The sequence below is a fragment of the Pteropus medius genome, unplaced genomic scaffold (assembly GCF_902729225.1).
Source record: "Pteropus medius unplaced genomic scaffold, Ma_sr-lr_union100, whole genome shotgun sequence".
Taxonomy (NCBI): Eukaryota; Metazoa; Chordata; class Mammalia; order Chiroptera; family Pteropodidae; genus Pteropus; species Pteropus medius.
In genome coordinates, this window is record NW_024349800.1 from 29,367,564 (window position 1) to 29,395,352 (window position 27,789).

General features: G+C 34.7%; 1 protein-coding gene across 1 annotated transcript; it reads right to left on the reverse strand.

The window, feature by feature from the left end:
• Positions 1 to 1,719: 1,719 nt before the first annotated feature.
• Positions 1,720 to 25,817, reverse strand: CFAP36 (cilia and flagella associated protein 36). The gene is made up of 10 exons (XM_039887144.1): positions 25,501 to 25,817; positions 22,658 to 22,722; positions 21,931 to 22,032; positions 12,697 to 12,811; positions 9,221 to 9,308; positions 7,472 to 7,523; positions 5,743 to 5,845; positions 2,744 to 2,883; positions 2,396 to 2,545; positions 1,720 to 1,891 (listed from the first exon to the last, which is right to left on the reverse strand). The coding sequence occupies exons 1-10, from the start codon at positions 25,613 to 25,615 to the stop codon at positions 1,790 to 1,792; spliced, it is 1,032 nt and encodes a 343-aa protein (XP_039743078.1). The 5' UTR covers positions 25,616 to 25,817; the 3' UTR covers positions 1,720 to 1,789.
• Between the last annotated feature and the right edge of the window lie 1,972 nt (positions 25,818 to 27,789).

A 27,789-nucleotide genomic window follows, 5' to 3' on the forward strand; every position in this document is an offset into this window, starting at 1 on the left:
ATATATCTGTAAACATGTATCCAATATAAAAACTATTTTTAATAAAAAGTTACATGAAACAGATTTCTGTGTTTTAATCACTAGTTTTCCTCTTGTCCACTAAGTGACAAAAATGTAACAAATGTAAATTAACACTGGTTTTTCTCTGCAGGTTGAAGGTTGGAGCTAAACTAATTTTGGTATCTTTTAAGTTTACAACTGTAGAATGGAATTATAAGTTAAATTTCAGGATTGGTCCAGAACTAGAAAAAAGAGGATATGTCTGTGGAATGTCTTCTACTACAGACAGTCCCTAACTTATGATTCAACTTAATGATTTTTTGACTTCACAGTGGTGCAAAAGCAGTACGCATTCAGTACAAACCATACTTAGAATTCTGAATTCTGAATTTCAGTCTTTTCCCAGACTAGTAATACATGGTATGATACTCAAGTGATGCTGCACAGCAAGCCACAGCACCCAGTCAGGCACATGATCTCAAGGGTAAACAACCAATACTCTATAAAGTGTACTGTGTTGCCAGTGTTTTTCATATATTGTTTCCTTTTTTGCATCTCATCATGTCTACAAAACACTCATCTGTGTCTCCTGCTTCTGGTGTGAAGCAGAAGGCAGCAATTACTCTTGAGACGAAACTCAAGGTAACTGCCCAACTGTAGGCTAATATAAGTGTTCTGAGTACATGTAATCTGGGCTAAGCTATGATGTTCAGTAGGACATAACCCCGTTGTAAGTAAAGGAGCATCCATATTCCAGTTATCTTTTAGCAAACAGACTACAGAAAACCATCCAGGATCACTTCATATATAAAAAACCTGTTATTCATGACAGCATTCTCCTCAAAAGGCTCAGTTAATTGTTCCTATTATCTGTTTCAATAGTAGCTTTTCTAATTTGAGTATTTTTAATACCCCTTCCCCTGCCCCCATCTATTTTCCAAGTACTGTTTGCTCTTGCCTCAACTGTTAAGATGCTAAAATAAAAACTATCTTACCTGCCTAAGATAACTACTCTTATCGTTGAATTACCTTATACCTGGTCCTCCCACAACTATTCTAATTCACCCAATAGTCTCCATACAGCAGGCAGTCATCTTTTTAAAATGAACATTTTGATCATGTAACTTCTCTACTTTAAAACTTTTCAGTGACTTCCCACTGTCAAAATTTTAAATCTTCACTTTCCCTATAAGGCCCTACAAATCAGTATCCCACCTATCTCCAATTTCATATGCTAACCCTCTCTCCTCACCCAACACATACACTAGTCATACTGACAACTCCTCAGTATAATTTCCTGCTACAGGACCTGAGTGGTTTTATTCACCCTTTCTCCTTGCAATTAGTCTTCCAATGAGCTTAAACACTTTCTCAAGGAGGTATGACCAGCCCTGCTTGTAACACTGTACATTTTCCCTTCAAACATTTTGCTTTTGGGCCTCCTTCATCAGCTCCATGAAGGCAGGGACCATGCTGATCTTGTTGGCTACTGTATCCTTAGTACCTAGCACAGTACTTAACAGAAACAATAGGTAACCACATTTGAATGATTGAATGCACTATCAATTAGTTTTCTATACTTCTTTCCACGAGACATTATTCATAAATTTATATTAAACTGGTCAGCATAACCGGGTGCCTTCCCCAACACCCTTTACCTTAAATATTTAATAGAGTTTATATTTGCATTTACAAACAGAAGTATCTGAGACTAATGGATTCAGTGTAAGGATTAAATAATTTATTTTTAGAAAATTTGAACTTCTGTTTTGCAAAATTGATTTTAAATTTACTTATTAATAACTTCTTCTTTAAGTTTCTCTGCAAGCAATCTCCTCTTTAGCAATGTTTGCTTCTCCTCTGCTGTCATTTCTGGTTTCTCTGTCATTTCCTTAAAAAGAAAAAAAGAAAAAAAAAAATTGGCTACAGTATAAGATGGGTTCATTTGTCTCAAATTCCCAACATGCTTCCTCAAACAAAAAGAGCATTTTCAGTAAATAATTTTTTTTTAAAAGTCACACATGGACTGAGTTTCCTTAATCTCTTTGTAAAAATCTCTCTTCTTGGGGAAGCCTGTTGGAGGTGGTTACTAGGATGCTGATGCTGCTCTCTGATAAAATATTTCAAAGGCTCAGGTAAAACAGACTGCTGACCCTTAAGCACTCAGAGCAGGGAAAGAAATAATAAATTTATCATGAAACTGCTATTATTTCTACCTCATAAAATCATCACAACCATCTCACTTCCTAGAAAAGAGATTAGCAGGTGCTACACTAGCAGGGAGGTAAATTATGAATGGATCAATGAGCAACATTCATTATCAAGGCCTTCTTGCACATACTCTGATTTTGAGAATTCTATATTTGCAAATTTGACATGCTAAGGCTAGACATACCTTTACCTCACCAGCAGGTTTTCCTTTCTCTTCCGAATTTTGTATCTGCTTAGTCCTCATATCCTTTCTCATGGACATTAACTTATCTCTCTTCTGCTTGAGATAGTGTTCTCGTTGCCGGAGTTCTTCTGTTCCAAGTGTTGATAAATTCTAGGTGAAAAAAGAGAAGGAATTATTTTAAATTCAAGTCTGTATAATAAGTGGCACAGATACCCAGTGACTGATACAATTAGAATTTTGAGTTCAAGATCACAACAAAAGCCAAGTGAATGGCTGTTGACACTGTTTGTTCCTAGTACTGTCACTTTGCTCATTTCTTAAAAAGTAATTTTTTTTCTTTTTACTTACTGCTATTGGTCCTTCAATGCTTGCATGTTCAAAGCCAGGAATCTTCAGGCCTTTTTGTGGAAGGGTGGAAGTTTCAGGCAACATTTCCAGCTCTCGTGCCAAAGGTTGTACTGACTGATTACCAAAATGCACTTTAACTTCTGGCAGTAATTAGATAGAGACCAATTAGATTATAATAAATATTAAGTATTAGGCTAGATTCACCAAAATGAACTAGTATTAATAATACTTGTTTTTTTCTCACATCAATTCAATCAACACACACTGATTCAGTGCCCACATTGTGCCAGGCCCTGAGTGAGAACAATAAACATGGTCTCTCTCTTCAAGGAGCCTGAACTACAGTTTCTTATGTATAATGACATTTCAACAAATACCAAACTCCTGCTATCTGATACTATAATTCTTATCTAAAGATTAGAACTACACTATAATGTAATACAAGTTTCAACATATGCCAAATAAACAGCACTAAAATCTCTTACTAAAAATGTAATTGATTTCCACACTTCTGTTTACAGGCAAAAACTGTAAGCAACCCTACATTTTCAGAACAATTAATTTAAAGCTATGTTTTTTTGTAGCAGAAAAATAAGTTCCAGTAATACCAATAATTTTTGTAATACATACTGAAGATAACCAACCTACCAATACATTAAGAATAAGTAGAACTTGGAAGCAGATATAACATGAGCACTCAGTTCTATCCAGTTTTTTAGTGACTATGCCAAGAGACAGGATTAACATGCTAACTGCTTTTCTGAGCCATTTTTATTATAAGATAGGTGATTTTTTAAAAAAATAAACCATTTTCAGTGTAAGTACAATGGACTATGAAAAACAGCAGAAATAAGCAAAGACTCATAAAAATGATGCCAAGAACTAAAGCATGATAGGAGAACATGACATATATCTTTCCAAATGATTAAAAATTTTCCCAGCACAGTAAAACCTGAATTCTACATGAGCAAGAAACCTGCCAAAGGACCAGTGTTCTAGCATGGGGTGAGTGGACTAACTGCAGTGCTAGGGAGGTTGGAAGAAGAAACGTTCTTCAGATTCTTGGACAGTATAGGGAAGTCCCCAGGAAGAGGTGAGGCTGGCGCTTGAACAGTCCAACCACTGTAGACAGAGAGCTACAGAAATAAAGATGAGCTTAAACAAGATGGTCCTAATATGCAAACAGAGTTAAACATGCCATTCTTTGATGGTGACTTTAAGCACAGGTAGGCTTAGCACCCAAATGTGGAACCAAAGAGCTGGAGAAGGGACAATTCAATTCATTTCTGAGGCAGGGGATCCCAGGCACACAAGCATTTATATTCAATTTACATACTTGCTTTGGATAGTTCTGCTGTGAGTTAGTTGGTATGAACATCTTGTATATTCTAACTCAGACCTAGACAGGAAAGTACTTGAGGCCAAAATACTTAGCCTCCTGATTTCTAGGAATGGAGAATCAGAAAGCCAGCAAGTTTAAAGAAAGATCATCACATCTCTGGCAACTCTGTGTGTCAATCTGAGAAGAGATGTTATCCATTTCTAACAGGAACCTGAGAAAGACATGAGCAAAAGATAAACAGGAAGTCGAACACCTTTATTCCTCCTAAATTAGGTCTTCATAATGGACTTCTGTTACTTTGTATGAAGTGATTCCTGGAATATCAGATACTCTTTAAAAAAGATAGAATATTTTGAAAATTAAAATCATTACTTTTGAAATTAACTGTCATTTGTTCTGTGCCACTAATGTGCATAATTGAGTTATACATGGTTTGAGATAGTTTTCTATAGCGTCACTTAACAGATAAGGAACTAGGAAAAGTAAATTTATTCAAATTATGTCAGATGCAAAATTTAAACAGTATATGTGCATAGGCCTATATAAAACAGTTAAATTTGGGCCAGCAAATTATAAAAGAGCTCAGACAAATCTAAAGCAGGTGCTTTCACAGACATAATTCAAATGAGGTTAGTCTACTCAGAATCTGCAGAATAAGAAAAAAAAATGGTTAAATTTGCGAGGAAGTAAAAGGAAGGAAACTTCATAAATCTGCTCCTGTTTCATATGTCTCATTGTTTGATCGACTAAGTATATAATTCCTTAAAATCAATGGGTAAATATCAAGTACATCTTATCTCAATTATAAAAGTTCTTCTACAGTGTAGAAGAACACAAGATTTGGAGTCAGATGACCAAGATAAATCACGGTTTCAACATTTAAGAGTTCAGCGATTTTGGACAAGTTACTCAATTTCCTTGAATTTCTTAAAAAAAAAAAAAGAAGAAGAAGAAGGAGGAGGATCATAATATCTACCTCACAGAATTGCTTTGTTTAATCAAGAAAAAGATATTTATTTAAAACCATAGAACTCCATGATAAAATGAATGGAATCCATTCATGATCATCATTCGATTTCTATTTCAAAATTACTTATTTTTGTATAAAGGAAATCAGAGTATACTGAAAGTGGATTTGCTGCATATAGAACAAGTTCATCTACTAACATTTCCCACAAGGATTCTTTGATTTTGCTTTCAATAATAGTTTCTAAACATCTGGATAAAGTGGCTACCTCTTATTTTCTAGTTATGCTTTAATCATTAGGAAAATAACAATATTATCTCTCCAAGTTCAGCTTCTAATTTACAAGCACCATATAATTGTCAAGGAAGAGAATATCAAATGTTATGTGAACCTATCTTGGATGCTACAGCTGTGGCACCAAAGGCTGGTGGCTCCCTCAAGGAATCTGCGCATTGCTCTGGGTTCCAACTTCACTTAGAAATTTGGGGACTACACTTTCCCTGTCTATTGGGTATTTTCTATCTGCAACTTCTTTAGCTAAATTCATGAAGAGCTTTAAATACCAATGGCCATTCAATACTCCCTCCCAGAGGATTTGAAGGTTAAGTATGTATTAAGAAAGTAACACATTCTTTACAATGTTTATGTATTCATATTATTAGAGAAAGTTTAGTAACACTTCAGGCTTACCTGTGGATGGATGTGCAAAATGTTCACCATCCCCTTGAGAATTATTCATTTTTGTAGTTTCGTTAGCATGCATTGGGGGTTCTTCTGTTTTAGCCTCTGATAACTTCAGGAGCCCAAAATATAATTTAAAAAGACATTTTAGGTTAATTTTGACTAATTTACTACTTAAGGGATCCAAAGACATTGAATTACAATTTACTAAATAATAGACAAAAGATTCTATTTTTCCAAAGTTTTTAAGATGTTTCCAGTATTTTATATCTTCTACTTTTTGAGGTAGGTAAACATTCTCATTTCAAATCATGTAGTGCTAACAGTAACAAACTAGTATGATTAGGACTTTAGACTTAGCAAGAAGTGGGTTCAAACTCAAGCTTCACCTTACTACTCATGTGACCTTGAGCAAGACACCAAGAAATACTCTAAGAGAAATAAAACCACTGAATTATAAGTTGCTTTTCCACTAGATATTATCTATATCCCACTACTACGATATTCCTGAAGCCACAAATTGGTTTATTTCCATTTCTAAAATGCGATAGTACATTTAAACTAAAGACATCATTTAAATCCTGGAAGGAATTAAAGTAAACTGATCATTTATTTTTCCTTAAAAACAGAGGAAAATCCATGCAGCTTATTAGGTAATTCATGAATATCTAAATCATAAGCCCCTATATGCTGGGTGATGGATACATGAAAATTCGTTATTATTGTCAACTCTACTTTTGTGTTTAAAAATTTCCGTTAACAGAATTAAAAAAAAAACCATATGCCCCTAAAAACATATTATTCAAGAAGCCTCATATAGTTTGTTTATAAATTAGAGAGTTAATACTACTGTCTTCTGATAAGTTTTAAACTGGTTTCTGCTCTATACCCTTATATATAAAAAAAAATATTAATATCTATGAATTTACTAAAAGATGATTTACTCAAAGATATATGAATCACCTCTTAACCCTAAAACATCTTCTTCTTCTGCTCTTAACTGGGTGCTTGGAGTGAAACAGGTTTTTCCAAGACAGTGAATGATACAAGCATGTATTATAGTGACTGAAGGGGAAATGGAAAATGACTTTCAAGTGATTGAGTTTCTATTAGGTTTCCTTCCCCTTCAGGGAGATTTAGGAAAAAGTGGAGAGAGAGGCATGTGGAGAGAGAGGCATGTGGAGAGAGAGGCAGCTAGAACAGGGCAGAGGAACCTCAGCCAGATATATTTATAATTTTTCCTTTGAAAAGATTAGATACTTTATGGAAGTAGTTTTAATGGAGAAGAGTATGGCAGGGAACATGATGCTGAATCATTCCGCTTCAGGCTGATAACCTTGAAGCCTGCTGGGACTCCTCAGTAGTAACTGCAGTTGCTGTTACAAAACAGTAAAGGAATCTAGGCGAGTGGGAAAGTAAAATATTTTTCTTAAGCTTCTTTTATTTGTAGAATTAAGGGAAAATTTTAAAAGGAATCCCCTAAAATATGAATGGTATTACAGTTTTTTGGAGTTAATAATCTGTCTTTATTGGAAATTTACATGTAGGTTGCTGGACGAATTATAAAGTGAATAAAGTTATAAACTTAAATATAAATGCTTAGAATTGCCAAGATAATATGAATAATCTGAGGAATTGTGTAGTTCCACATTAGCTTAAATTTTAACAGCAAAAACCAAGTGTCTTTTTAAACTTTAGAGATAACAACAATGAAATACTTCTGTTATATGAAAAGCACCTGCTTTTTTCTCTTCCTTTCTTCCTCTTGGTCATATTCCTCTTTTGATTTTCTGAAATATAGAAAATAAGGTAGAAAAGGTAGAATATTCGACAAGCAACAACGCACCTAAGATTATAATATGTGCAAGGAATTTGGGAAACAAAGATGGAAATAAACAGGCTTTGCTTAAAGCAGCTTACAGTCAACTGAGAAAGACATACATAGGCATATACAGCATAATTAATAACATAGTAACATAAAATACAGGTTTACTCATTTCTTCTAGAAATGTGAATGACCCCTAGCTGAACAAAAATCAACAGGTGTGAAATCCTAAATCCAAATTTGAATGGCAAATCCCATTAATAGAGACTTTGACCTCTCTCTTTAGAGAGATGAGTTACATCCCTTCCAATAAGATCCATTTCTCCCCACATTCTAGTTTTTCCAGTGGCACCTGAGCTTTCACAAAGCCCTCCTGAAGTCATTATGCCAAAGCTCTATCAGCTTTTGTAAACTGCTCACTGACACAGTATGATTTAGGAACATAGCCAGGACAACTCTCTTACGCATTCATAACTAAGCTCTACTACTTATACAGTAGTAAACTACCCTCCAAAGCCCTTGGAAAATAAAATCTAAAAGTACAATGTTGATCATTTTCACACCACCAATCAACCAACGAAAGCACCTAGTACACGTCAAAACTTCACCAGTCTTCTAAATCTATTACCAAATATCCTTACCTCTTTAAAACTGCAAACTCAAGGTTCCCATTTGCCCCTGCCGTGGAAAGTAGGATCTGGCAGGAAAAGGCTGGGTTCAACCCGCACACCTGCCTCCCTCCCCAAAACCACTCAAATCCCCTGGAATTAAGCAGTGAGTCCTCGAGCGCCTTCCACAGTTCCCCACTAGGCCCATCCTCTCCCTTCACTTTGGAGTTGGGAACAAGGTGTGAAGGTGGGTGGGTGGGGGAACAACAGAATGCTAGGAGATGGCCATGTGTGTGGTTACAGCTAGAGAAGAAGGGCCCCCAAAAGCCAGTGTTCTATCCTGCAGGCAGCACAGGGGCTGCAGGTATCCTTTTGCCCTGAACTCACACATTCTCACAGGAGATTTAAAAATTAGGTGCTGCAGTTGCCTACCTCTTCTAAAACTCTCATAAGGGTCAGGGAAAACAGGCCCAAGGGAAAAAGAAATGCTTTAGTGGGCTGCACACTCCATGTCAGGCATTTGGCTGAGAATCATGGAACTGGAGACAGGAAAAGACAGGCTTCTGGTGCAGGCACCTCCTACTGTCCTCTCTCCCTTGTTAGGTGAACTGTCACCCAGTCAGCTATTCAGTCTGTGGAATCTGGATGTCCAGCTTCCTACTGTGAGACATGTGGCTTGAGCCACCTCCAATACAGAAATCCAGAAGCCATGGAGTTTCCTAGTCAGCTCAGGCCACTACACCCCTTTCTGGGCATCAGGTTAGGTCTACTGCATCTTGTTCTCACGTGGTTAGTTTCCTATTCCCATGTTGGAAGTGGAAGAAGAGCTTCCCATTTGGGTTAATCTGGTATGAGTCATCTGAAAATAATTTTTTCTGTCCATTAAGAAATGTAATATATACGTACTTATAAACAAACAAAATAAATCATTTTCATGGTCTTCAATAGAGAATTTAAATATTTCACTAGTTCTAATAATTTGGGGGCAAAAAGCATACATACAGATATTATAATATTATAATGATTCATTCAAAAAATAATTAAAGAAGGATACCTAAGAACTTCCCTCAGGATTTTCATCTCTTCCTGTTCAAGGTCACTGACCACATCAGAACCATCTGTTAGGCAGTCAGGTAATACACCTGTTCAAAACCAAAGAGCACATGGAATAATATCAACTCATCTGAAAACATTTCTTTCTCACTATCCTAGTTCATTAAGACGTACAAATTAACTTAAAGATCTGTCACTTAAAATAATGTTCTAAGCTATTACTTTTTAACTATGGTCTTGTTTTAGGGAATCAGCCCCACCAAAAAAAACAAAACAAAACACAGTTTTATCTAGAAATGTCTCTTATTTGTATTGCCTATTAAAAATAACAATTATATATAATGAAAATTAATATAAGCTATTATCCTCCATAATCATATACTGAGTATATACCACTGAAATCAATAAGCTCCTAATAATGACACTATGCTCTCAAAAGCATCCCTTAAATGGGAAAAGAGTTTATAAAATAAAATGTAAAACAGTGTTCACTGAAATAGGACATTAATACTCTTCATTCAAACTACAACAAATGCTACTGAAAAGAGCCCTGCTTACTACATGCAAAAAAGCCAGGTGCTAATAAGCACTTAGGGGGAATATAAAGGTGAACAAAACGATCTCTGCCCTCAAAGCTTCTATGCAGATATTGGGCTAATAACTATAAACCCGGGCAGAACCAACTTCAGCCCAAGGCAAATAAAAAAATTCATGGCAAGTAATTTTAAGTTGGTTTAATTTGCTTTATCACCTATATCTTCTTGATAAGCAGGCAGACTGGTGGTAAGTGTTCAGTTCATATCCATAATTAATATATTCCAATGATATCACTAGCATGTCTCTTAATTTTTACCATCTATTTCATTACCCACATATGACTATAGGTTTTGGATCTGCTCTAAAGTAGCTTTACTATTCTAATCCCCGATGTTTTAATGTTTTAATTAAACTTTTATTTTGATATAATTGCAATTTTATATACAGTTGCAAGAACTAATACAGAGTGATGCTATGTACCCTTTACCCAGTTTCTCCCAATGGTAACATCATACAAAACTACAGTACAGTATCACATCAGAAAACTAACATCTATACAACTCATCAATCTTAAGTACATTTTTGCTAACTCAAAAGATTTACAATTAGTATTCTCCTAATAAACTTTGTATGGAAAATGAAAAGAACTAAGGAAAGAACAATGTAACAGTATGTAATACTTCAAAACCATCAAAATAATGCTCTGATTTGCATTCTTTGATAAGGTACAACCAAGGATCCAGACAGCTTTTGAATTTTTCTCACCACGAAGACAGTTTGTAAGTCGTCTGCAATTTTGAATATATCGGTCTAAGGTCCTTTCTCCTGGATCTAAGTTAAGCAACATTCTTAAATACATGTATTAAAAGTTCTATGGCAGAAACTCAGTATTAGTTTATGTTTTAATGTAAGTAAACTGTCCCACTCTGTGGTTTGAAGCAGCATCATTCCATATTATTTCCTTCCCTTACTAATATAAGCCAGGTTTGTGCAATTATCAGGCAACTAACTACTTTGAGGCAAGGTTCTGCCCTACCTCACCCCACCAGAGTGACTTATTATTGGTTTAAGCTAGTCATAATGGTCTCATTCCCCTGCTGAAGGGTTTAATAAAAGCATGTGACCTAATCCTGATCAATAGGACCTATGGGGAAAACTCCTGGGGGCCTTCTATGAAAGTGTTGTCTTGCTAACAAAAAGAGATGTACAGAAAGAAACATCCCTTTCTTCATGAGATACGATTGAGTCTGCATTCGATGCAGCCAGAGTGCAATCATGAGAGATCTTGAGAATGGGAGAGTATAAAGATGGAAAGTGTCAGCAACCTTGATAACATTACTGAGCCACTAAATTAACCAACCCTGGACCTCTCTTCCTTCCCTCCCTTCCTCTGGATCTCTTGTTCTGTGAGATAATAACTTCCTATTGCCTAGGCCACTTTCATTGAGCTTTTCTGCTAATGGCAGCCTGAGGCACCCAGCAGATACAAGCTATATATACTTGTTCCCTTTCTATTAAAATCTAAATAAGTTTCCAGCTACATTTGAAACTGAAAACTATAGAGTGCCAATTTCAAGTTTATTATTTCTTTTATTAAAACTAATCCCCCAAAACAATTTTAACATAAAATAATTATCCAAATTCTCTATTCTATAGGTCAGAGTTTCAGAAAAATTCATAATAATTTTATAAAGCAAACTATGGTAGAAAGACAAAGAGAAAGAGACTCTTCCAAACTTATTTACACTAAAGCAACTGCACAGTGTCATGCATCATTCAGGGTTAAGGTGGTGTCATCTCCTAGCCACAGACAACAGCTCTCTTACCTGCTGTGAAAAGCATCTTAGGATTTTAGGGGATAGTTGTGGTAATTGGCTCGAAGAGAAAGAGTCTCTACTCACATCAGACAAATGAGAGAAGAATCCACAACAAGGGCCCTGCCACGTTCTAATGTTTGCCCTGCAACAACAGAAGCTCGATTGCTGCATGTTCCAGGCCCTTAAAAGCAAACAGTAGAACTAAACTATAACCCTCATATCTTCAAGAAATAATCAAAGAAAGGGTCTTCTACCAAATCATTGAAGAGTACAAACAGTAAAGAATATCAGGAGCAATCTACTGAGCAAAGAACACGTAGGTTATCAAGGTCATGTTACCAAAGCCAGAAATCTGAAACACAGATAATAATCTGGGTTGAAAAGGAGATGGTACAATAACAAGAAGTATGGTTAGAAACTCAGATGTCAAATATAGTTCAAGTGCACAAGAAAGGAACAAAAACAGAAAGCGCTAGAGAGAAACTGAGATTAGGTAGAGTCAGGTAAAAGATAAAGCCAAAGTTACTAGGGCTTGAGTTGTCTTCTCTTCCACCTGATGGTGGCGCAACCCTATCTATCTATTGCCCTAGAGCAGTAGTTCTCAGTGCCGTCCCAGGACAAGCAGCTTTAGCATCACCTGTGAACTTGTTAAAAATGCAAAGTATTAGGCCCCACCCCAGACTTACTGCAGAAACTGAAAGAGAGCCATCTGTGTTTCAATAAGCCCTCCAACTACTTTCAACACTCACTAAAGCTTGAGAACCACTGTCTCCTACAAGAGCCTTAACAATGGAAAGTTAGAATAGGAATAGTCACGTTCTCTAAACAGTAACTGTGACCACTCAAAAATATTGCATTTCATAACCACAATGGCTGGGCAGAAAAATCAAGCTCTCTGAAACCTAAAACATCATTAAATCGAATTCTGGTCTGCCTTTGAGATGTCAAACACTGATCAGAAAGTTTACACTCCTGAATCTCTTAAGTCAGCCACAGACTTTTCAAACTTGAAATAAATTTATTCAAGGCAGCTACATTTAAGAACATGTTAGAATCAGAATAGTCAACACTGCAAAAAAAAAAAAATGCATTTAGCACTTAGATTTAAAATTCAACATTTTACCATTTCTCTCTTGAATTATTCGAATGGCTTGCAGCTGCATTTCAATGTTTTTCTGGACCATCATTGCTTTAAAGATAGTAAAATCTTCTGCAGCCAACACGGGTTGCAAAATGGCCTGTGGAAAGAAACCTGGAAGTTAAATGAAGATTCAAGTTTTAAAACTACAAGTATATCTCAGTTTTATTGCACTTCACAGATACTGCATTTTCACAACATCGAGGCAAGCCCATCCACCAACACAAAGATTATGACTCACTGAGAGAGGGCACAGATGATGGTTAGCATTTTTTAGCAATAAAGTATTTTTTAATTAAAGTATGTACATTGTTTTATTAGACATAAAAAAAGTATCTGTTTTTCAGCCTAATCTGTTTGGCTTATATTCTGTCACATGAAATTAACTGTTTAATGATAAATCAGTAAGTATGAAAGTATTCCTTAATTAATAAAAGTACCAAATGAAAGTAAATGCCAAAAATGGAGTATGGAAAATAAGTGAAATGAGCTATTAGTAATGTGAGAATGCAATTGTAGTTGTCCTATACATAGAAAGTTTCATGGAAGAGGGATAGTTAGACATTATGATGTAAAATCATTTTCTGTATGAAACTGAAGTATAATAAAATTAGAAAAATTAAGTAAAGGTATATACTCTAGGGTACTCAAATTAACATTTCCTTAACTATAGAGAACAACTGCTATATCAAAGGGCAAACCAATTCCCAAGCTAAAAAAAAAATAAGTAGAATAAAATCTGAAATACAGGAAAATACAAAAGAAAACACTCAGATTTTATCCATCTTACTAAAATCTTATTTCAAGCTTTACATGGTATTAATGGAAAAGCTGACCACTCGTGCAGTCAGCAAAGGGTGTGTTACTGTTCACCAGGTAGGCAGCATCAATAATGTCAGAAACACCTCAACGAAAGCTCCATCAAAGAGCTCTAAGCAAAAAAGAAGGAGCCCTTCCTGCAGCAACCAGCTCACATCCTAGACAACCACAGTATAGCAAAACAAAGTGCAAAAGCAGCTCTCTATGACATTTATAGAGTCAACTGAAGTGGGGAAAAAAGTTTCTTTTCCATTAAATTCACATATACTGTTCAAAAGGCCCATGGTGGGGATGGCAAATGAGCTTCATGTGTGTTTGAAACTTGCAGCCCAGATCTCAGTATTGAAAACAATAGTGGGCAGCCTCTGTGATAAATTAGTCATGTCTGTCAGGGCCCCTTTATGGGATTATGCCACCACATAACTTTGTTCTAGGGCTTCCTCAACTTCTTATTAGCAATATCAAGTACATCATCCTCATCATTAACAAACACTTGAAGGGCATCACTATTGAGGGCAATGTGTCAACTAGAGCTTTCAGCAAGTCTGAGTTTGAGTTAATACTTAAAGGTATAATGCAGGGCTTCTCAAAGTGTCTTCTCAAATTGTGTTCTAGGATACAGGAAAGAGGGATTGTTAAATGCATATTCCTGAGCCCTGTCCTAGACATAATGAATCTAATTTCTGCCCATGTATCTCCCCAGATAATTCTTATAACATTAAAGTTTGAGAACCATTGATACATTGGGAAAGAATGAGCCGTTGATATCAAAAGCCCACTTTCAGCTTTAATGAACTAGCTATGTGACTCTGGACATATCATTTAGAGCTTCAGTTTCTTCATCTGAAAATTAGTATAATAATAATAACTAATAAAGTATTTTGTTGAATCTAAGACTCCATAGATTCGTAAAATAAACCATTATTTCATGTGCCAATAAGAAAAAAAAAACCTGCCAATTAAATTATAGCAGGCCATCAAGTATAAAATGTATTCTCATTACAGAGATATTATGATATGAAAAATTTGCATTTGAGAATAAAGGAATTACAGTAATAACTTTCTGGCTAGGTGTTAAAATTAAAATGAGAAAGTACTTTTTAAACTGAAAAGTACCTATGAAAGTAATTTTTCTGGCCCTTTTGAGGCCAGTTAAATATCAATGTTGTGCTAAACCTAACACGTTAAAGTAGTCGGGCTCTTCTGCTCCAAAGAAATGGATCACGTCTCTCCTAAGAGCTTCCAATAAGCGCAGGTAGAAGAACTAAATATGGGAGTTACTAAAAAAAACTAGCAAGTAGTTTATCCTTTAAATTAACTGAAATGTCAAACTACTTTAAAAAAAGATTATGAGATAAAGCAAATGTGATGTTATCTATGTTTGCGAAAAAAACATTAATAACAAAATGAACACTGAGCCTTTAAGAATGACTTAAATAAGTTTAAAAGACACTCAAACATACTCACACTTAGCCTGAGGTTACTCTATTATTATCTCTGCTTAGAGTTAAATCATACCATAGTTTTTAAAGGTACAAGAGATTTCATGCACTTATGCTGCTCCACTAATAGAATTGCAAAGAGAAATAGATGAATTCACTACTATAGTTAGAGACTTCAATATTCATTATCAGCAATGAACAGATTTAGCAGGCAAAATATCAGTAAGATCATAGTTAAACTGAACAGCACCTTCGGGCAACTGGATCAAATTGACATTCCTCAAACAACAAAAAAAATACATGTTCTTCTCAAGTTCACACAAAACATTCACCAAAATAGACAGTACTGGACCATAAGACACATCTTAATAAATTTAAAAGAAGTCATACAAAGTATTCTCTCAGAACACAATGGAATTAAACTAGAAATCAATACAGAATGATAGCTGGAAAAAACCTAACATACTTGGAGAATAAACAACACACATCTAAATAACACATGGGTCAATGAAGTAGTCATAGAGAAAAAATTTAAATGCTTCTACCTAAATGGAAGTGAAAAGACAATACATCAAAATTTGTACCAAAGTAGTACTTTACAGGGAAATTTATAGCATAGAATACATATTAGAAAAGAATATTTAACATCAATAATATAAGCTTCTACCTTAGAAACTACAAGAAGAGCAAATTAAACTCAAAGTAAGAATAAAAAAGAAATAATAAAAATTAGAGAAGAAATCAATGAAATTGAAAGCAAAAAATCAATTAAAAAAATTAAAAACTAACAGTTGATTCTTTGAAATGATCAATGAAACTGATAAACCTCTAGCCAGGTTAACTTAAAAAAAAAGAGAAAGAAGACATAAATCACTAATATAAAAAATGAATAGGGGACTTCAGTATAGATCCTATGGATATTAAAAGGATAATAAAGTAACATTATAAACAACTCTATGTCCACAGATTTGACAACCTAGATGAAATGGACCAATTCCTTGAAAAACACAATCTGCCAAAACTCAGACAAGAAGAAATAGATAATCTGAATAAACCTATCTACTAAAGAAAAGGAATCAATAATTAATACCTTTCAAAATAGAAAGCACCAGGCTCAGCTAGGTTCACTGGTGAATTCTACTATTTAATGAAGTATACCAATTCTCTACCAAAAAAAAAAAAAAATTAAACTCTGAAGAAACATTACAGATTCATATTATTTCTTAAAAGAATAATGATTAAATATTTATTTGCAGAAGATGAATAGCATAGCCTACAGAACAGATGTAAAGGTATTTATACCGATTCAAGTTAAAGAGAAAAAAGGTATAATTTGGAGGTCCACTATGGAATATATAACTGACTCAGTTTCTATGCTATTTTACCACCCCTCCTTGCAAGATTCAGATCAGCATATACATGTATTTGAACATGCATGTGAAAAACTACACTCAGATAAGAATCCTTCAAAAAAAAGAAATTATACCAATTTTCTACAATCTCTTCCAGAAAATAGAAGCAGAGGAAGAGTACTGTTTTTGTTCACAGACATGATTTTCTGTAGAAAATCCCATAGAATTAAATCAAACAAACTAAAAAACCTCCTAGAGCTAATAAGCAATTATAGCAAGGTTCAAGATATAAGGTTAATATACCAAAAAAAAAAAGCAACTGCTTTCCTATACACCAGCAGTGATCAGTTGGAATTTGAAATAAAAAAACACAATATCATTTACATTAGCACCACAAAAAAAAAAGAAGTACATAAGAATAAATCTAAAAATAATATGCACAAGATGTACATAAGAAGACTCAACATTGTTAGCATGTCAATTCTTCCTAATTTGATCTGCAGATTCACACAATCTCAATCAAAATCCCAGCAAGTGCTTTTATAGATATCAACAAACTGATTTTAAAATTCACATAGAAAGGCAAAAGACCTCAAATAGCCACACAATACTGAAAAAGAATAAAGTCAGAGGACTGACACTAGTTGACTTCAAGACTTACTATAAACTATGACAAATCAAGACAATATGGTATTGGTGAAAGAACTGATAATGGAAAAGAATGCAACCCAAAAACAGACCAATACAAACTCAGTCAGCTGGTCTTTGACAAAGGAACAAAGATAGTCGAATGGAGAGAGGTTCATCTTTCCAGCAAATGGTGCTGAGAACAACTGGACATTTACATGCAAAAAATGAATCTAAACACTGACCTTACACCTTTCACAAATAACTCAAATGGATCATAGACTTAAATGTAAAAAACAAATCATAAAACTTCCATAAGATAGCATACAGAAAATCTAGATAACCTTGAATTTGGCAATGACTTCTTAAAATATAACACCCAAAGCCTAATCTATGAAAGAAAACCGATAAATCAGGGAAGGAAAAAAAAAACCATCAGTGATAGACACTGATAAGAGAATGAAAAGACAAGCCACAGAAGAAAATTTTGTAAAATATTTGCAAAACACATACCTGGTAAAGAAGACTTCTACCAAAAATATACAAAGAACTCTTACAACTCAAAAATTAGAAAACAACTCAATTAAAAAATGAACAAAAGAAAACAATGAGATACCACTACATATCTATTAGAATGACTAAAATCCAAAAAACTAACAATACCAAATGCTGACGAAGATATGGAGCAACAGGAACTTCCATTCATTGCTGGTGAAAATGCAAAATGGTATATATAGCTACTTCATTTACTTATTTTTTCAATTTATTTTTAAGTTACAGTCGACATACAATATTATATTAGTTTCAGGTGTACAACAGTGATTGGAAATTTATATACCATATATGTGATCACCCCAGTAAGTCTAGTACCTATATGACACCATACATAGTTATTATAATACTATCGACTATATTCTCTATGCTGGTACAGCTACTTTAGAGGAGAGGTTGGCAGTTTCTTATAAAGATAAACTTAATCTTACCATATGATCCAGCAATCTCGTTCTTAGATATTTACCCAAATGAACTGAAAACTATGTACATACAAGAGCCTGAATACGAAAATTTATAGTGGCTTTACACATAACTGCCAAAGACTTAGAAGCCACCAAAATGTTCTTCAAAAGGTAAATGGGTAAACACAAACTGTGGTACATACATATAGTGGAATATTATTCAGCAATAAAAAGAACTATTAAACAAAAAATAAACAGAGGAACACTAAATTCATATTACTTAATGAAAGAAGCCAGTCTGAAAAGGCTACATACTGTATGATCCAAATATGATGTTGTGGAAAAGGCAAAACTAGAGTCAGTAAAATGATCAGCAGTTGCCAGGGGTTTAGGGCAAGAATGAAAAGGATGAATATGTGGAGCACAGAGGATTTTTAAGACAGTGAAATTATTTGCTACTGTAATTGTGGAAACATGACATTATGTTTGACAAAATCCATAGAACTATACAACACAAAGAGTGAACGCTATTGTAAACCATGGACTTCAGTTAATAATACTATATCGATATTGACACATTAATTTTAACAAATATATCACACTAATGAAAAATGTTAATATTAAGAGACTCTGTACTATCTCAATTTTTTTGTAAACCTAAAACTGCTCTATAAAAAGGCTATTAATTATTAAGGCTCTTACTAGCACTCATACAAAATATTGTTAATTATCCTGTGTGTATTTTTAGAAAATGAAAGTTACACCATATGTGTAATCTTTTCAACAATCCAAGTTACTGGGAAAAAAGCATAATTTTCCCAAATTACTATTATTACAAATGTTTCTAAAAATGTTAATGCAAAATGGTATAGCTACTTACCATGATCTACCTTACAAAAGTCACAGCAAATCAAGAAAAAAAAAAGAAAAAATATTGTTTGTTTCTTGCCATACATAAGTCCCTGGCTTTTGCAATACATAGATATTAGTGATGAGTTCTATCTTCACCAAAAAATCTTAAGCAATGAAGATTGGAAAACACCACAGAATTACAAAATTCAACTGAAAACAACTGAAATAATAAATACCTCAGTATTTATTATATTGTCATATTTTTCTGAATGGTTTAGAAAGGCATCCTGAGTCATGAGCATTTTTAAAGAAACCACACATATATACTGGAAGAACATGCTCTTAAAAAGGTTTTTTTTTTTTTTCTTTTCTTAAACTAGAGATTTTTCATCTGATTATGGTCATTAAATCCCTTACTACTACTGCTGCTGACTTTAATACATAAAGAGTATCCAGGACCAACGGTCTAGGCCTAATGATGACCAAACCAGTTGAAAAGAATTTTCCAAACTGGCTTTAGCAATACAATTCAATAGGAGTGGGCAGCTATTTTAAAAATCAAAATCAAACCAGGCAAACCACAACAAAATAAAAATTACCTCCTAATTTACCCAGGGCAAGCAACTGGTTTCTTGAGTTTGTTCTTAGGCACCCCATATTGGCATAATGGACTTAGCATTGTGATCTTTATGTATACAGATTACATGATTGCTGCATAGCTGTGCTTTGAGCTATTTTCCTGGTAATGGTGATGATCTTAGGCTGATTCAATCATGTTGCTATTCAGTATCTGGTGCTAAGTGTTTGCTCTAGAAAAGAATAAAGCTAACTAGTCCACATGGGGATTGAACCTATGACCCTGGCCTAATTAGCACAGCGCTAATCAACCACCAAAATAGCTACCGATAATTAAGAAGCGCTTCCTTTTATAGACCACCTTATATATGTCAGGTATTGTACTCAATGTTTTATGAGCTTTATCTCTTAAATTGCACAAAAATCTTTTAAAGTAGATGCTATCCCTATTTTATGGATGTGGAAACAGAATCAGTAAGGATAAGAAAAGAAAACTGTAAAATAATTTTTTGTCTGAGGTCTTACAGCTAGTAAATGAAAGATCTAGAGCTCAAATCTAGATCTGTCTGCATCAACAGACTTGCCTCCTTGTACCAATGCACTCCAAATAAATTAAAAGGTGTTGAATAATAGAACAAGAGAGAAAGATGTTATTCTTGATCTAAAAACAATATTTTAAAATTCTGGATATCTTCACTCACAAGTAATTTAAAGTTATCCTGATAACAAAAGCAAAAGATGGATGTGTCTACTATTATTACTATTATTGTGAACATCTTTATTCACAAAGCAATTCACTCATTAATTAAGAGACTGACAAATATTAAGCAAAGCAGAAAATATTCTTGAAAAACAAGGAAAATAAAAACAAATACCAATGTCTTAAAGAAATTTAAAAACCAGTTAATAATTTTCAATCAATTTCTTCCTATTCCACTAAAAAGAAGAAAATAATGCCGGTCTTTATTCCTTAAACTAAAACTATGGTACATATAGAATAAAAGCTATTGGTGAACTGTAAAACAATTTTTGTTTTATAGAATTATTAACTAATAAAATCACGTTTGTTTACATTATTGTGGGAATATCAATAACATTTAATCTTTTTAAATGTCATGTTAAAGATTTTCTATCTCTAGAATTAAAGGTGATCATTCAATGAGCAGAAGTTGTACAAAAGAGAAATGTAGAAGGAAGTGCTGGATTAAACAGTCAAAGCAATCTCTTCCAAACCACAGTAAAAAGATAATTTAACAAACATTTACTAAGAACTACCTACTAGAAACTAGGTTTTCATCTCTGTGCTAGATGCTGAGAATGCAAAGGTACTAAAAACAACTCAAAGAATCTACAATCTAATAAGGCAGACAGACTTATAAGAAACTATAATTCAAGGCAGAGTACCAAAAATGTAGAAGTGCCCTGTGAGGCAGAATGAGGACTTAGAGGGATCAAGGAGGTGAAATATTTGGTGATGGAAGGAAATTTAATTTGGGGTGGTGAACACAAAATGCAATATACATATGACATATTACGGAATTGTATACTTGAATCCTATTTGATGTCACCCCAATAATTTTAATTAAAAAAAAAAAAATAGAAGTGATATTTCAGCCAGGCCCTGATGATAAGGATTTTTCTGGGTAAGGAAAGGATGGTGGGGTTGAGGGGGAGGTGGGGGCCAAACATTCCAGAGTAAAGGAATTAGCATCAGCAAAGCCAAGTGCATGGATGCTTATAAGAGTCAGTGGGCCTGGAATGACTGTAGTAGTGTAGTACGTAATGTATTGGAGAACTATAACAGGAGAATAAGGCTGAAAATATAATTTGGGGTCACATCATAGACAATCCTATCATCTAAGGAATTACATAAAGTTCATTTGGTAGAAGCTGGAAAGCTCAATCAACTCTTTGAGAAGAAAGCTATTTGGGTAGTAGTAAAGTATCCCTAGCCTCAGCCTCTGCTCTACTACTACCCCAGCTCTACTACTCACTTAGCTGTAGATTTTGCACTAGTTGCTTAAAATATTTGTGCATAAGTTTTCTCATTTCTAAAGAGAAGTAAAATAGTACCAATTTCTTAGGAGTGTCAGGAAAATTAAATGAGATAATATATAACAAGTGTTTTGATATATATTAAAACAGCAGCTAGACTGAGCCCTCAGTAAATATTTATTATAAATACATGATATTTACTTCAGCCCAGCACTGTACTGCAGAACTAATAAGATAATAAAAGTAGTTCCAAGAGATTGAAGCCCCAGGAACTGTGTACTGTGGATCTGCTAAGATTAAAAAAGGGGCAATTGCAAAACTGTCAAGAGATCTATATAAATAAAACAGTAGTTTGGATAAACCCTGTGATCTATTATAGTTCTGAGTTCAGAAACCTTTTTAATTGCATTAGTTCATTAATGCCTCAAATTATCATTACTAAAGGTAGTTATAAAAAAGAACCCATATGTGATGAATTAGCTTTTCACTCTTACAATGTCTGGAATATTATACTTTGACAATCAAACATAGCAAATTTAAGTAAAATGCTGAGCATTTTTTGTCAAAACTATGTTAGCAGAATAACGCAAAAGCAAAAACCTGTGATGTACGGGTCTTTGCAAGAGGAGAAGTGCACGCTTCTTGAAATTGATCTTCATTAATTCCAATTTCTTTGAGGTAACTTTCTAACAGCTTTTCAACCTAAAAAGAAAGTTTAACTTTTATAATTTACATTAAAAAATTCCAAATGACAGTTTTTATGTTAAGTACTGAGTTTAGAGAAGTATAATCAAATGCTTGTTTGCAATTATTAATCTAAATATAAAATTATGCTACATGGCAGTGACAACGTCTTTGATTGAAAAAGCAAACAACAAAAAGTTAAAATTTTTGAAGAGTCAAATGAAATTTTATTTCCTCTTCCAGAAATAACTGAAGTAAGGATTATGAAGTTTGATGATACAACTCTTCTGCTACCCAGAGTCATTTTTAAAAATCACAAAACAACCATGACTAACAATAATTAACGCTTCCCTGGATGCATCAGCAGAAAAATAAGAATAAAATTTAAAGATTAGATGCAAGATCCCTTAACATAGTTGATCTAAATACATTCCTTAGATTCTAGAGAAGAGATAAGAGAAGTCATAAGGATGAGATGCTCAAAGAACCCTTAGAGCCTGATTGCAAATGGTAGTATTATTAAGGTAGATGGAACTTTTTTAAATTAAAAAATTTTAATGAATAAATCCATTTTTTTTTAATTTAGAAAAGCTAAAATTAATATTATTCTAATTACCTTTAAAATGAGTAAAAAAATACTCACTAGTTCTTTGTATTCCTGATGAATCTCTGTATAGGTCAATTTGCTTTCTTCTTCATCATCAAAAACTAAGTTTAAGAGAAAAATATTTCATAGTGTAAAAAGATAAATCTTTTCCTTAATGCAAATATAAAAGTCCACTCTTTATGTCTTACAAATAGATATTTGTACCTGTACTTACAAGTACATATATTTGTATATGTGCATGTATATATAGTGTTAACTGTAAACAAGTTATTTTTTCTACCTAAGATCTACTTCATGTGTAAGACAAACACTAATTTGCTACTTTTCAATCAATATAAGTCAACGATTTCTTTATAAACTTTTATTGTCGATAGTTTTTAAATATTAATTCTTTTTACAACAGGCTCCAGATTATTTTATTGTACTGGACTTTTGCTGATGCAAATTTTACCGAGAATGACTAGGACATTTTTGTTACATAAAAATCAATAAATAAAGAAGTTAAAATAAATAAAACCAAAACAAATGTTTACTGAATGATCATACATGTGAAACAATGTAGATTAGAAAGATGTACACTCCCTCAAGAAGCTACAACCTAACTAGGGAAACAGGACAAATTCATGAATTGTAAATAATAAACGCTTTTTGAATCTTCCCTTGAATCATCTTTCAAAAAGACTACTTTCTGAAAACTAATAAAACTAACTTTTTACAAAACTAACTTTTGTAATTTTGGATTTAAAACTCTTCAATGACTGCTCTTTGCCTAGAAAATAAGTACAAAATCCTTAGAAGGCCAGACAAAACCCTCCAAGACTGGATCCTAAATCTCATTTCTCATTACTCCAAAACCCCAACTTTGCACTCAACAATACAAAATTACTTGGAATACCACCAAATATAACACACACGGTGCGTCAAACCCTCATGCCTTTGCTCAAGCCAGTCCTAGATTTTTTTTGCTTTTACCTGGCCCCTCTTCTCCCAACCATTCTTCAAGACACTGTAAGTGGCACATTCTTCATGACCTGCTGCTACCCACTCCCAACTCCTAAGCTGGTTAGATCCTTCCTCTGAACTCTTATAATACAGCACCATGTCCCTACCTTTATTATGGCAACTGCTATTTTATATTTAAATTACATTTATTTGCCTTTTTTCCCCACTAAATTATAAATTTCTCAGGCACAAAGATTTTGTTTTATTCATCTTTTATCCCCAGATTCTGGCCCAAAGACACTCAATAAATGTTTGTTGAAATAAGTGCTGTTATCACAAAGTTGTACGAAACTAATCTTTAAATTATCTGAGGTGGAAAATTGCACACTGACAACCCCAAGTCAGTGAAGTATAAACACTGTTATTTCAAGTGTCACTGGGATGTTACTTCCATTTCCTCTGGCATCTGCTGTATATAACACTGGGCTTACATGCAAAACAGAAGCTGTTTTCAGCTAATTCTGAAATCAAATTACTACACTACATGTTTAGAAGGTTGACGATTACTGCTTCCCTGTAAAATTACAGGTGCATTATTACAGAGGGGCAACCACTTTAGATGTTTGGGGATAAAGAGAAGAACAATGTTTAATATTTTTCCATTTCAGCATCTAGTCTCCATGGGGGTAAATGAAATCAAAAAGCGACAATTTCTTTTTTCTACTAAAGGAGGTCAGAATTCCACATGCTTCATCACTCTCACAATAGCATTTTAAATTCTTAAAAAGAGCACAAATAAGTTACTTTTAACTTCTTAAATTACCTGTATAAACAATATATATTATTTGAATTTTGATTATAGCAGTGAGAATGTAATGAAAAGATTCAGTGGTCAACTAAATTGCATCTCTATCAGATTCATGAAAACTTAGGGATGAAAGGACTCTTAAAAGGTCATCCAAGATAACCAGCCACTTGATAGCTGAATTCCTCTATAAAATCTCCATTTAATTACTGTCAGATCCATTCAAACACTGCTAGTGCCTGGGGGACTTATTACCTTCTGAGGCAAGCTAATTTATCTGGGATACATTGTTAAGAAACACTTTCTTTATAGAAATTTGTTTCCCTGTAGTTTGTACCCACTGACCCTAGCTCTATCCCACTGAACTTTACAAATCTAATCCCTCCAACATAAGACAGAAATTCAAACAATTCATGGATATTACTACCCTCAAAGTCTTGCCTGGCTGAACAATCACATTCATTCACATGGCATGGTTTCTGGGTCCTTTTCTGCGAATGGGCTCCAATTTGTCTCCAAGGACTGAAGGCAGAACTCCAACCGTGAACAGATCAGAACCTGGAGGTGCCTTTCTCTCACAAGAAATATTATGCTACGTTTATATACTTAATTTAGTAGAAGATACCCCCCAACAACCACCCATTTTGGTATAGCCGAGGGTCAGTAGGCTCAATAAAGAGAATACACCGGGATCACCGGTTCTGGGCCTGCAGGAGTATTCACAGGCCCCTCTTTGAGGTCAACTTTTGGGATCAGAAGGAACTCAGAGGCAAACTGACACCTCTCTTCCTAAGTCACTGGGGAAATTGTTGAAGAAGCCCACCCAAACAGTGCACTTGCCCAGGGCAGAAACGTGCAGGATGGGTATGAGACTCAACACAGGATTAAAGTTTAATGTTTTTTCGGACGTGTGTTTGGGCCCTGAGGGAGGGCAGTGTCGGCCCCGTTTTCAGTCCCGTGAAAGAAAACATTGGCGTAGTGACAGCAATAACCTCCTACAAATCACCTTTAAACCTGCCCGATAAAGGTGGAGACCTAAGAGATGAAGATGTTTTGTGGGGTCCACCTCCCTGCTGACCGCTGGTGTGAGAGAGGCGAGGAGAGATTGTCGCTTAGGGCTCTTGGCTTTTACCTTCACATCTCTGCTCCACAAAGTCCAAGATGGGGATGGACCAGTCCGGCCCTCGCAGGAACCCCGCGATGCTCTCCACCACCCACTCTACCTCATCTTCTTCTTCCGCAGCCATCCTGCCCCCGCGGAGCGCCGCAGAACCTTAGGCCAGATCCCCGGACCCTATTAAGACCTTTCGGCCGCAAGGTGCCTAGACGGTGTCGGGAAAGAAAAAGCTGGCCCCGTGGCCTCCCCGCCAGCTGGGCGAAAGCCGCAAACCAGTTAACGTAAAATGGTCGCTATGGCAACACGCGCAGCCGCCCTGGGCAGCCGCCCGGAAGTGAAGCCTGCTTTCCTGGAGCCTGTGCATTTTATAGAGGGGCTTTTGAAGAACGTTTCCGATTGGCTGGAAAAGAACAGTAGCGGATCAAAAGATACCCTTCCGCCCATTGGCCTGGAGTTGCTGGGGCTGAGAGTAGAAGTGTAGCCATTGGCTGGAGGACTCTCGACGTTCCCTCTTCAGAGTAAGTGCGTGCAAGCTGAGTCTTAGCATGGCGTACTGAGGTTCCGGTAATGAGCTGGTCTCCGACTAAAAGGGCTTCAAGGGCTTCGAATTCAGCTAAAGTGCCAACCATTTTCAGACCTGCTGGCCCAGAAGCGTTTGTAATCAAAAGGTTGTTTGAAAATACAAAGCCAAGCAAAATAGCTTTGTGAAACTTGCTGATTGGCTCTGCAGCCTTTGCTTCTTGTAGCTTGAGATAGGTCTTTAACCTTTCGTGCATAGATAGAAAAAACTAGAATTAGGAGCTTTTCAAGAACAAAATCAAAGTTATTCATTTAAATAAGTGTTTGCTTAACCAAATCTTAGGTCAAATAACACCAAATCAATTATTTAAATGGAAGTCCATACTAAAGGTGCTTGGCGTCCCAGAATTACCTTCAAACAACCTTGTATACGTAACGGGTCATTATATGCACAGTTACGGAACATTTTTCACTTTTAATAAAGTCATAGTTTAAGATAAAATATAAAACTCCATTCCTTAAAACTGCATAGTGTTCTATAAACTACCGTTTAGTCCATTTTTACTTTGTGTATACACACATTATCTTACGTGGTTGCGTAAATGTGATCATTAGTGTACAGTTTAAAAAATTCCCTTGATGTAGGCGTACTGCACCATTATTTAATTCTGCAAACTGCCGAAATAAACATGTCTGTGTCGCTAAGAACTGTTGACTTTATTGGCCTTTCCAAGTAGGTAGATGCTAGCAGAATTGCTAAATGAAAGTTTATATCTTGATTTATTTGACCATTCTCAATTGCTAGATTAAATTACTTCAATTTTTAAACTCATTAATAGTTCTGTAATGAACATACTTGCACATATGTTTTTGAATATGAGTCTCGTTTCCTTTTAATAAATTCCCGAAGGGAAAATTACTGAACCTATTTTTTTTTAATCTTTTTTTAAAAACGCCTTTTCCAATCTGCTAGGTTAAAAATGCGTAATTTTAATTTACATTTTAAAATTTGAGGTTGAGTACTGTTTCATATTGACTACCTTGTATTTCTTCCTGTGTTATCTTTTCATATCCTTTGACCATTTCTTATTGGGATTTTTTTTTTTTTCTAAATGATTTGTAAGAGTTTTACACATTGAGAATGTTAACCCTTTGTCACATGTTATAATTTGACTTCTGATTTAGAAGATTTTTGTGTCTTTTACCATATAGAAATTATATATTTTTTATATAGACAAAACGAGAGGTAATAAGTTAATTATTTTCCTTAGTGGATAGCCATGTTCCAGACACTGTTTGCTGAAAATGAGTGTGGTAAAGTGTTGTGATTTTTTTAATTACTGAGGAAAGGGAAAAGGCCACAAGGATATCATCATCTCTAGACTAAAATAATGTGATACCAGAGTTGGATACTCTGGTTTGTTGTTCTGTTTTTCTGTTTCCTAAACCAGCCTAAAATGGAAATCCCACATTTGTTCTGAGAATTTCCTCTTTTCATAAAGAAGTTGCTTGTATGGTTTCTACTGAGCCTAGAGGCCACAAAGTGCTATTCAACTGCATTCAGCATTACTTGGCATTAGAGTCCTTATCTGCAATTTCTTCCAAGTGCTTTCCAATTCCACTAGACACAGATGATTAGTGGGATGCACAAGCTCTTTTTTCATTTATTTTCTCAACATTATTCTAAATGTGAGCGATGTGGGTTCCCTCAGGCCTATAAGTTCTCTTTATTTATTTCAAAACATTTCGATTTTCTCCTAAAACTTAAGACTTTTCTTTTTATTC

What these genes read in the sequence shown, in the direction of transcription:
- CFAP36 (XM_039887144.1), bottom strand. Translation starts at nt 25,615, where the DNA reads ATGGCTGCGGAAGAAGAAGATGAGGTAGAGTGGGTGGTGGAGAGCATC. An exon ending in AATAATTCAAGAGAGAAATG is followed by an intron (nt 9,309 to 12,696) that starts GTAAAATGTTGA and finishes GGTTTTGAACAG; the next exon opens with GTGTATTACCTGACTGCCTA. An exon ending in AACCTGCTGGTGAGGTAAAG is followed by an intron (nt 1,892 to 2,395) that starts GTATGTCTAGCC and finishes TTTCTTTTTAAG; the next exon opens with GAAATGACAGAGAAACCAGA.